The 11,347-nt window shown below is 39.8% G+C and overlaps 2 protein-coding genes across 3 annotated transcripts; one reads left to right on the top strand and one right to left on the bottom strand.

The window, feature by feature from the left end:
• Window positions 1–4,950, bottom strand: itpkca (inositol-trisphosphate 3-kinase Ca). The gene is made up of 7 exons (XM_062432675.1): window positions 4,832–4,950; window positions 2,703–2,802; window positions 2,400–2,613; window positions 1,949–2,153; window positions 1,696–1,797; window positions 1,540–1,611; window positions 1–1,420 (listed from the first exon to the last, which is right to left on the bottom strand). The coding sequence occupies exons 1-7, from the start codon at window positions 4,871–4,873 to the stop codon at window positions 1,214–1,216; spliced, it is 942 nt and encodes a 313-aa protein (XP_062288659.1). The 5' UTR covers window positions 4,874–4,950; the 3' UTR covers window positions 1–1,213.
• Window positions 4,191–11,246, top strand: ccdc61 (coiled-coil domain containing 61). 2 transcript variants are annotated; one of them, XM_062432673.1, is made up of 13 exons: window positions 4,191–4,430; window positions 6,621–6,778; window positions 6,865–6,947; window positions 7,596–7,756; window positions 7,881–8,033; window positions 8,118–8,325; window positions 8,419–8,501; window positions 8,638–8,858; window positions 8,991–9,066; window positions 9,159–9,356; window positions 9,439–9,472; window positions 9,795–9,861; window positions 9,973–11,246. In XM_062432673.1, exons 2-13 carry the CDS (start codon window positions 6,631–6,633, stop codon window positions 10,065–10,067), a joined length of 1,527 nt encoding a protein of 508 aa, XP_062288657.1. In that variant the 5' UTR covers window positions 4,191–4,430; window positions 6,621–6,630; the 3' UTR covers window positions 10,068–11,246. The 2 variants fall into 2 exon arrangements, with proteins under 2 accessions (XP_062288657.1, XP_062288656.1); XM_062432672.1 differs by having other exon boundaries at window positions 8,419–8,519.
• The last annotated feature ends 101 nt before the right edge of the window (window positions 11,247–11,347 follow it).

Genomic DNA, 11,347 nt, shown 5'->3' with positions numbered 1-11,347 from the left:
CACATTTCAACCAGAAAGTTTTTGTTAAGATGTCACCAACAGACAGAATACATGAGGAGAGTTTGCATCCAAAAAATATCCAAACATCAACGTGACACAGACAACAATCCAATCATAAAATTTTGTTGATAGCATATAAAAGCATAAATTCTAATCAATGGTAATTAAATTGATTAATGTAGAAATATTGTCTTGCAATATTACCGATCATAGTAACAATGCATCATATAATGTTTAACCACTGTTGCTACCTTTCCATCTTAAGTTGGACTTTTAGATGAGACAAGAACATTTCACAGCTTTTCACTCCTCATAAAAGTTAATTAAAAGTACAAAGACAAGCCTGAAAATAATATAAAATGTTATAAAATTAAACCATCAACCCCGTAAATCACTATAGTATATGCAAAGGTCTAATATTGTGGGACTAAAACTGGTCTAAACTATGAAGTTAAAATTTCTTAACAGCGGGATCCTATCACCAAAGTATGAAAATTGCAATGTTTTTTTAACAATCTAATGTGAATGTGTCAATGTGTAATAAGCCATAAGCCAAAATCATATTTATGCAAATGATGCATTTAAACCTTAAGTGATGGTGAAATAGTAATGAAATAATGAAATAGCAGTGCACTTTTTGGCATTGTAGTTTTAGCACCATTTTAATGACACTGTGATATTTTAACTACTGATCATCTCAAGTCAGAGGAGGCGTCCATATTTTTGGCTCATAATTGCAAGTGCTACGTTTCCTGAAATAATGAGACATCTCGACACAGTAGAGCCGGATGTCTCCTAGTGAAGCTGGAAACTGAGACTGTGCTTGGCTCAGTGTCAGTGCAGTGCAGCTGAGCATTGCTCTAATCAGCAGTCACACTGGATTCACTGGAAAGGCTCAGGTTGTTCAGGGATCTCATAAAACACTGATTTCATTTAAACAGAGACTTTGGCCTGATTTATTGAAAAAAGTCTGTTCTGGAAAGTATTTCTTTACGTAATAGCGCAAATTCCGGCGTTCACTTATTTTTTGCAATGTTTCTTGTTATTGTAATCAACCACATCTTCCATTTTACACCCTCATTACTATATTTCCCTAAAGTTAATTTCCTCAATTCAGACAACAACCATTTCAGAAACCAATCCATCTGCAGTCACAACGAGAGGTGAAAGAAGGATTGAGAGTAAATTTCCGCAAATTCTTTTCACGTTGTCTTCAGGTCAGTGGCAGCATGTTGGCCAATATATCGATGAGGTTGTCCAGACCCCACAGGTAGCCATCTTCTCGATTGCCCTCCACCCAGGGAGTGCGGTGGTCCAAGGTGAGGGGTGCCGGCAAAGCCACTGTCTTTCCAAAGTCAATCATCCAGATGCCTGTTCGCCCGTTCCAGTCATGCACAAACAGTAAAGAACTACCTACAACCTGCAGGGACAAATGTAAGACAAAAAAATAGGCTCAAAAATACATGGTGCATTTCCAATATAGCTCTTTTGGAACAAGATCAGTGTGCAGTGTACATCGAATACACTGAATACACTAACCTCATGTGTCTTGAAGAAGTTGGACGTCTCCAACTCCTGCCGCAACTGTTTTAACCGTCTTAGATAGCCCCACTGAAGAGAATGACGCAAGATTAACAAGAGACGAAAGAAAGAGAAATACACAAGTAAATCAAAGTCAGTGACGGTCACACTTACCACGATGTGCGTATTGGACTCCACAAAGTTGCCGAGGGCTTCCGTCACTTGTTCTCTGCTTTTGGTCCTTTTGAAGTTTGTGTGACATTCTTCGTTAGCCTTCTGTACAGGACATTTACACATTAAGGAATTACAACCAAATAATATATTTATTGCAGCAAAAAAACAAACTGTTTTTTTTCAAAGATTGTTAACCTAGGAGCATTTACACTTTGTTCATATCTATGAATTCAATAACCATTTTGGAGCTTACCCTGAATCCTTCGATACGGAAACCCAGAGTTGCTGTGGAGCTCAGGGTCTCCCTCCACTGCATGTACCTGGTTTTTAGCACTGCCTGTTGGGCTCGTTCCTGATCTGTCGGAGCCTCTGGGTCCACCGTCACCATCTTCTCATACATGTCCTTACGAGGCTGGGGCCGCTCTTGGGCCATCAGCAGCTCCTCCTCCTGGTAGGTGCTAACATTAAACAGACTGCCTTAAAGACTGGAGTCACTTGCATATAATTTGTATGTAAGGCTCATTATACATGTGAAAAAAAAAAGCTTCAAAGAAACCCAATGATATAATCTGTCATTAAAGATACTCATTTGTTATATATTGAGGAATGATCTGTTCTTTTTCTGCTGATTGCATCACTAGATGTAAAATATAAATTCATTCAGTTGCTCCCGGTGACGTTAACTGCTAATAATACAAACTTACCGGCTGCCCATCTTGCAGTCCATGATGGCCGGTGTGTTAAAATGGGTCAGCAAGTTATCCATCATGTTGTAATCCTGCTCGTCCCGCTGCACCACACCATAGTAGGCTGGGACAAAGGGTCTCAAAGTGTCCTCCATCAGCTTCAGGTAACACTGTCGCTCCCCTTCACAAAACCTCTTCAGCAGCGTACCATAATCCCCAACATGAAAGCTTCCTGGAGCAAGGAAAAGGAGACTCAGAGGAGAGAGACGCAAAAAAACCAGTGAGTTACTTTGAGGGACGCAAAAGGCAAGATAAACAAACCTGCATGTCCGACCACCTGAAGCCACTGCTGAGGGTTCTTTGGGGTCATAGGAAGAAGAGATGAAGTCCCGCAACTTTTGTGTTTCTTCCATGCGGAGTTCTGCATGGGAAGACCAAAATTCTCAGTCCTCATGAGCTGACAGTCATTCTTCAGCACACACACACACACGCACTCCAGGTCACACTCCTGCACCACCTGTGTTTTTCTCTACAGACCGGCAGTGAGGACCTCAGACTTCAGACTCAGTCACTCAAGTTTTTTTTTTTTCCCTTACGGGTGAACAACGTCTCCGTGGAAACAGCCCTTCACTAAGACTGAGTGAAGACGTGCAGAGGACAGGGTCAGCTCTGATCTTACGCAACAGGTGCAAACATTTATCAAATATTTACAGGAAGCACTTGTTTTCTGTAAATGTGCTATTAACCACTTAACAAAACAGCATCCATTAACCACTTAACAAAACAGCATCAGTGAGCACATAAATGCTTATAATGACAACAGGGAAGTTTGTTCAGACACAATACTGTTAATTACCAAGAAGAAAATGTATCTTTCATTATTATTCTGACATATACAAATACGTATACTGCTAATACTGTCCTAAATGTGAAAAGTTGCTTGAGTTGAACTGGTTGTGAGCAAATTAACACACCCTATACTGGACTGAACCCCATCTCTATCTCATTCTACAACACCTCATTTTACACAACTAACTCCGCTTTGATCAACACATCAATGATATCCATAAACAACCCCAGCACTTTCTGTTGCCCCCCCCCCCCAACCTCCTGTTGTTGCTAATCCAACCCATCCTGCTGTACTGCTCTCTGTGTTTCTTTATTGTGTTAACCATCTCTAACAAAAACAAACTTACCAGGGAAAATAAATGTCAAATAATGTATAAAATGCAAAATATACTTTTCCTCCTCCACTATTACAGTATTTTTAGCCTTATCTTGTACCCCATAGACTGTATATGTTTTACCCTGCTGTACTGTGGAGGTACTGTTTGTTTGTTACCATCTGTTTGTTAATGTGTTTGTTAATTTGTTAGTTACTGTTTGTTAGTTACCATCTGTTTGTTACTATTTGTTTGTTACTGTCTGTTAATTTGTTTGTTACTGTTTGTTTGGTACTGACTGTTTGTTTGTTACTGTCTGTTTGTTAATTTGTTTGTTACTGTTTGTTTGGTACTGACTGTTTGTTAGTTAGTTAGTTAATTTGTTTGCTAGCGTTTGTTACTGACTGTTTGTCACTGTTTGTTTGTTACTGTCTGTTTGTAAATGTGTTAGTTACTGTTTGTTTGTTTGTTACTGTTTGTTTGTTACTGTTTGTTAATTTGTTTGTTAGTTAATTTGTTTGTTTGAGGTAGTGTCTCTTGGTTACTCGGTTAGCCGGTGTGTCTGCAGTGTCTTAATCTGACCTGTGGAGGGCAGCAGTAACCCTGAGCGGTATCGAGCCTTTGTCTAAATATAGAAGAAGAAGAAGCAGCGGAGGCAGAGCAAAGTGAAGAAGAAGAATTTAACGGTTCCCGGTTGTTTAACCGCTCCAGTCTCCGGTCTCCACGGTGCCGGTGGTTTACAAACAGTCTCTGAACTGGAGTGTGTCGCATCAACCCAGCAGCTTCATTTAACCTAACCTGGCTAACTCACCGCGATGTTTCCCCACCAAGCAGCCCTTTAGTTGACAACTTAAACCTCACTAACGGAGCATCGCTGCACCCAAAGGTAACGTTACCGTCTTTTTTCTTTGCCGGTTATCAGCACACCGGGAGACGGTACGAGCTTGACTTCACAGATAACTCGGTTTGACTAGCTGCTCACTACGGCAACGTCCATGCTAGCTAACCGTAGCTACCGACGAGTTACCGGAGCGGAGATGTTGTTCACTGTAGTCGACAAATTACTGGAGAATCAGGAGAAAATCCGCGTTTATGAGCTTCAAGAGCCTCAAACTGAACTAACAAGAGTGCTGTGAAGTGTCAACGAGCTAAACAGGCAGGGCTGCTGTGTTTGACTGTGCGCTGAAACATAAAGGTAACACTGTCTCTTTCTCTCTGTTTCACGGGAGAAAGTGAATCTTTAAACAGCATTATAATGCAGCGAAAGAGACGTAGTTCATAACTTACCTCGTAAAACATGATTGGAGACCTGCGCCGAGTCCTCCACATGTGATCATAAATGAGCCATCAACCTGAACTTTTCAATAAAAACGATGAGACCTTTTCTAACCGACTCGCTATCGCCCCCTGCGGTGTGTTTAGGACACGACAGGCTGTGTGAGACAGGACAGAAAGCCACAATAATTACATAAAAATGTTAAAAATGCTCTATTTTGTAGTCATAAATTAAAGATAAAAACACCTCCATCAAGGGCTACAACTAAAGATATTTACCTAATAAGTAATCAAGAATAAAAGATAATATTCTCTTCCATTAACCAATAATCATCAAAAAAGTGACAACAGCTTGTTTTTTGATATTCATACAAGATATTCAGTCTACTATCATAGAAGAAAACCAGCAAATATTCACATTTAAGGAGCTGGAAACTAGAGCCCGACCGATACCGATAATAGGGAATTAAAAAATTCAGATTTCAATATATTGGTTGATAATCTTATTTATTTATTTATATATATGTATGTGTGTGTGTGTATATATATATGTATGTATGTGTGTGTGTATATATATATATATATATATATATATATATATATATGTATGTGTGTGTGTATATATATATATATATGTATGTATGTGTGTGTATATAAATATATATATGTATGTATATATGTATGTATGTATATATGTATGTATATATATATGTATGTATGTATATATATATGTATGTATATATGTATGTATATATATATATATATATATATATATATATATATATATATATATATATATATATATATGTATGTGTGTATATATATAAAATGCAAATTGTTTACAGTGTGGTTATCAAACAGAACATTAGTGTACTGAAACAGTAAATGTCACTGGGAATTATAATTATAAATTCCTATAAATAATAAAACAACAAAAAAACATGTACGTATATATTAAACTTGAATTAAGAAAAAGGATAATATATTAATGTATAAATATACATTAAATGCTGCCTATATAACTTAAAATAAAATATCAATGCATATTGTACAACATGTATGCCGATACCGATATACAAGTGATAGGCCTGGATCAGCCGATAATAATGACTAACCGATATATCAGTCTGGCTCTTCGGGAAACAGCATATTCTTGGTAGTTTGGGTTATTTAACTTATCGATCATAATTGTTGCATCAAAAATCAACTAGTCAATTAACCAATTAGACGTTTCAGCTCATCCTATTCTACAGTGGAGCAAAAAGTCTTCCATAGCTGCAACAAACGATTATTGTCATAATCCATTTATCTATAAATAATTTTCTCTACTAATCGATCAGTTGTTTGGGCCTGTAAATGTCAGAAAATTGTAAAACATGCCAATCACAGTTTCCCAAAACCAAGGTGATGATCTCAAATGTCTCGTTTCATCCACAGCACAAAAATATTCAGTTTACTGTCCTATAAATATAGTCCTGCAACAATTAGTCAATTAATGATAATGGATTGTTGTTGTTTTTTTGAAGAACTTAAAGTCTAAATTCTCTGATTCCAGCTTCTTAAATGTGAATATTTTATGGTTTCAGTCTCTGACAGTAAACTAAATATTTTGGGGTAATGGACTTTAGGCCATGAACCCACCCAAGATGCTGAAAGTTAGTTTTGATCAGGCTTTAGATCTAGGTGTTCATTCAGATGTATGCAGCTCTGTGACATGTTGTTTATCACAGAGAAGACTGTAAAATCATCCACTAACAGATCCAACTGAATTCACAGAAATCATTTTATTTCTCCTCCACAGAGCCCGAGCGATGGAGGAGGGCTCTGAGATAATGGAGGATATCGTATTTCGTGGAGTGGAGTTTGCTGTGAAGGTAGAGCTGGAGAAGGGTGTGCTAATAGTGGAAGTCTCCGACTCTATGACAGCGGATCAATGGAGGGGGGAGTTTGATCCAGCATGTAAGTAGCATCAGATGATCGTAGATTTAATGTCATTGCAGGCACAAACAGTCCCATTCATGCTATTTAATTCTTTTTTTTCACAGACATTGAAGATCTCACCCGCAAAACCGGCAACTTCAAGCAGTTTCCCATTTTCTGTAGCATGTTGGAATCAGCTGTTAGAAAGGTATGTCTGAAGGTACAAAATACAATAAAATAGAGGTAGTGCACACAGAGCCAATAGAGAGATGTGAACAGACACAGAATTCGCCCCAGGCTGTGTGAGCCGAGGCAGAGACGTGTTCATTCAACTTCAACGTTTCCACTTGAGCGAAAAATCTACAGTTATCCTGAGCTGTCCTGTTCCCTTTCTCCTTTTCATTCACACACAAGAACAGAGGTCGAGGGGAGGCTGGAGGAAAATAAAAGAAACTGTTGGAAATGTTGGTACATTACGATTCAGTTTCAAGTGGACAGACACAGGACACTCAGTACTGTCTGTGAGGGACATGTTCAGTGGCTTCAACAAAAATCACAAACTACAAAAATTATTCAGCAGTAACAGACAAAAAAACAGCTCCGTGTCTTATCTGACGTTAACTAAGTCAACTTTTTCCTCTGAGAAAAACACATCATTTATACTATTTTTGAGTGTTTACTTTCTTTTTTTTGCTGCACATGTTAGTGTCAAGCAGAAATGAAAAAGTAACAGTTATAATTAAGATGTCATTAAAACATTAACAATCCTTTATAAGTCCCCTCCTCCCAATAATATCTGGACATGAAATCTATCCCCTCTCTGATGATACAAAATTAACTTGAGCTTTTTCTGCAGACGAGTGATTCTGTTACACTCGACCTCCTGACCTATGCTGACCTGGAGCTGCTTCGTAACAGAAAAGCTGGAGTGGTTAGTCGCCCTCGCAGCCATCAGCAGTCATCTGCTCTCACTGCCAAAAGATATCTAATCCTCATTTACACCGTGGAGTTTGACAGGTTGGTGTCTTTGGCAAAGTTCATATAGTCAAATAAAACACGATTTAGAGCTTCTTTTTTTGTGTATGTTGATTGCGTCTGTTGTAATAACTGTCTTGGTTTGCTTATTATTTTGTATTTACAGGATACACTACCCCTTGCCGCTGCCCTATGCGGGTAAGCCTGACCCGGCTATGCTGCAGAAGGAAATAAGAGCTCTGAGGGCTGAGCTCAGCGCTCTCACCTCTCATGGGGTTAATAAATCTGCAGAACTGGAAATACACCGGCTACGAGCAGAGTAGGTTACCTTTACATCACCATGATCGATATGATCTTTTTTTGTGTGTGTGTTTATTTTAAGATGTCTCCTACTGTCTTAAAGGCTCGCTCTGGTAAAAGAAGAGAAAGAGGCAATAGCCAAGGTGCTGGAGCGACTGCAGATCAGCGGTGATGGATCCGTGCCTGCACGAGAGGACCGGAGGGGCAGAGATGTGGTGAGGACGCTGGAGGAGCAGCTTGTCAAGGAGAGGGCCAAAAGCCAACGCTCGGCGAGCAAGAGATGCCAGGAGCAGCGACTCTTGATGGAGCAGGTGGACCCCTTCTGCTGTTGAAATGGACATCTGATTGATTTTTCATCTGTCACTCTCATGGTTTTAACAATGTTTTACCCCTGCGCTGGTTAGTTGGAGGAGCTGAGGTCGTCCGAGTTGGCTCTCCGCGTTCGTGTCAAGAGTCTCACCAACGAACTGGCGCTACTACGGAGAGGGTTAGACAATCTAAGCGTGTACTATATCCTTATTCTCTTTACTCTTTCAATCTTTCACTTACAATATGGACTAAACATTTTCATATCTTAAATCTTATTTACTCACTGAGTTCATACCCTCTACATGTGCCTGCAGCAGAGTGACGCCTGTTTCCGGTCACGCCAGCTCTCGAGTCGATGGGGAAATCTATCGCTCTCTCTCCCGCGAGAGAAGGTCCGGGTACGGGAACGTCAGGGCTCGCTCGGGATCCAGAGAACGGATGGAGGACAGAGGGCAAAGGTTAGAGGAGAGAGGAAGAAGAGCAGACTCCTCTGGACCTCGTGCTCGGATACCGAGGCCGTCACCTTCTCCCACCGGTACCAGCTCTCGTCATGATGTTGTTGCTACGTAACAACATATTTGTAGTGTATAAATACATTTAATTTTATTTATTTGTTTTGTTTGCAAAGGGTAATTAGATCTCAGTTTTGCTACTTACTATCTTGCAGGGTCACGGGCACGCTTTGACCCAACCGCTTACATCCAGGACAGACAGCGCAGGCAGAAGGAAGCAGACATCAAAAAGTTGGTTTCCTTTTACATTTGGTCCGACATGTTTGACTGTACACCCGTATTTGATGTGGTATCATTACTGTCAACCCTGCGTCCTGTGTCAGACAGAGGAAAGTGCGGAGGGACATGCTGACGTCACCCATTGTCCCTGAGAGAGGGCGCTCACGTTCCAGAGAGGCCTATCCTCACATGACCCGGTCTGGCAGCAGAGGCAGGAGTTTATCTCTGGAGCGGAGAGGGAGCAGGAACTCATCCGAAAGCTCGTTAGTGGATATGGACGAAATGGCCAATGCGATGTTCAGGTGAAGTTCAGTGTTTGGAATTACGCTGTTCTGTGTGAAGTTTTGTTTTAACTGCTCATTTGAATGTTTTCTGTGTTTACAGGGGAAGAAAACAGACTTTCAATGGCCCCAGTGCGGTGAGTGTCACGTTATTAATGTAAAGAGATAGGAAAGGATGTGTTCGGATATCAGTGGGCAAAAACTGCCTCATCCTCCTCCTCATCTAACAACGGGGGAGGAAGAGCGCAGTCCTCTACAGCTCAGTTTCTCTCTGCAGCTCCATATCACATTAGTCTGTCAGCCACTTTTGAGTCAAATCAAATGCATAGGATTTGATTTAAATCCCTTTGCTCAAATATTCAGTTTCAAAGGGAAATTCATCACAGTATTGAAGCTAAAAACGCTTCTAAAAAGTTCTGTTGAACTGGGGACTTTAATGTGTGATTTATCTGTTCATAGTCCAGAGGAGGCCTTCTCACCAGGAAGCCATTATGCAGCACTCCGTCACACAGAATGAAGGACAAAGGTGACCCATCACAAGTCTTATTTTTACTGTATTTTAATGATTTTCAATCATTCTACTTCTTAAAAAAACAAATCCAGCATCTTATTATCATTTTCCATCTCCAAACCCCAGAGGGATCCATGGATACGGGCGCTGAGCTGTCGGAGATTGATGCCAGGCTGCAGGCTCTTCAGGAATACATGAGGGACCTGGATACAGGACACTAACGACGACCCGCTGCCCACATCACACGTGGATATGCTCACTAACGACTGCACAGCTTTTTTTCCCCTCTCTTTTCTTTCTTTTACTGTGCATCAACTGAAGGAACACCTGCTCCAAACATGAGCGATGGGTTAACCAGTGTACATGTAAGAGACTAATACTCCCTCTGGGGAATCAGATTTCCAGGTTTACAGGAAACTATTGCCATCACTGTGAAGGTCACTGGAAGACCTTTTGTGGACTAAAATTATTATTTTTTTAATGTAACGTTTTTATTAACTTAAAAGATTGTGTCAAAATGTGGCGTTATTTCCTTTCTCTTTTACACCTCAGCAACCCAAACAAGCGGATACATGGATGTAAAATCTGTCTATACCCGAGTGTTTTTCTTTTTTAAACTTTTTAAATAACAGTGTGGGTTGCATTCTTTCCACAGGGCTTGAAGATCAGTTGTTGGTCATTAAACAGCACAATGCGTCTGTTTTATGTGAAATCTTTCTTTCTGGACACGTTTAATTCAGGTGACTTAACTTATACTGAAATGCCCACAGGTGTGAATGTGATTGTGTGATAGTAAATAAACCCTGTGAACTGTTGTCTCTTCCACCTGCAGTGTGCTGGGATTGACTCCAGCTCCTGAACCGTGAATTATATAAATTGAAGAAATGACTGATTGCATGCACGTCACCACAGGATTTGATGCTTCGATGTTTTTTTTTCCATCTGTGTTTAAATGTATTCTCTTTCCTGCTCAACTTCAAACTCAACATTACCAGTGCTTTATATCATTATAGTTAATAGCATTAAATGACTAGTTGACCCACCTTGTGCATTAAAATTCAGCATTTTTCCACTCCTTGAACCTTAATGGACCTCATTCTGTTTGACGTTATATCCCAAACTCAAACAGTTAAAGATACATACAAATGCCATTAATCAGCATTTGAAAAAAGGAAATAAGACTCATCATTAAAGATAAACTATGGTTGACAAGCTGGAGTTGTTTCAGACAGACTGTGGATTTTATATAATACACTTTCATGGTGATGAGTGTACGCATGGATATACCGACACTATGTACGACAGCACCTTCTTTCATATGATGAAACTGCCAAATTTTCTGCATGAAACTGCTGTATATGTATGTGCACAAAGACTGTTACCCCCATTTTCACCTTATTTTATACACCCTAAAATATAATTTATAAGAAACGATCCTCTGTGTAAAGACTTTTTTTTTTGACAGTTTTATTTTATATGATCCAGTTTTGTGTAGACACTG

Source organism: Scomber scombrus, chromosome 14, assembly GCF_963691925.1.
Source record: "Scomber scombrus chromosome 14, fScoSco1.1, whole genome shotgun sequence".
Classification (NCBI taxonomy): domain Eukaryota; kingdom Metazoa; phylum Chordata; class Actinopteri; order Scombriformes; family Scombridae; genus Scomber; species Scomber scombrus.
Note: the sequence above shows the minus strand (reverse complement) of the source record. Positions and strands in the feature narration are given on the sequence as shown.

Coding starts and splice junctions, on each gene's coding strand:
- ccdc61 (XM_062432672.1), top strand. CDS start 6,631: ATGGAGGAGGGCTCTGAGATAATGGAGGATATCGTATTTCGTGGAGTG. Junction 8,859..8,990: donor GCCGTCACCTTCTCCCACCG/GTACCAGCTCTC, acceptor ACTATCTTGCAG/GGTCACGGGCACGCTTTGAC. Junction 9,357..9,438: donor ATGGCCAATGCGATGTTCAG/GTGAAGTTCAGT, acceptor CTGTGTTTACAG/GGGAAGAAAACAGACTTTCA.
- itpkca (XM_062432675.1), bottom strand. CDS start 4,873: ATGTGGAGGACTCGGCGCAGGTCTCCAATCATGTTTTACGAG. Junction 2,614..2,702: donor TCAGGTGGTCGGACATGCAG/GTTTGTTTATCT, acceptor TCCTTGCTCCAG/GAAGCTTTCATGTTGGGGAT. Junction 1,421..1,539: donor ACTTCTTCAAGACACATGAG/GTTAGTGTATTC, acceptor TTGTCCCTGCAG/GTTGTAGGTAGTTCTTTACT.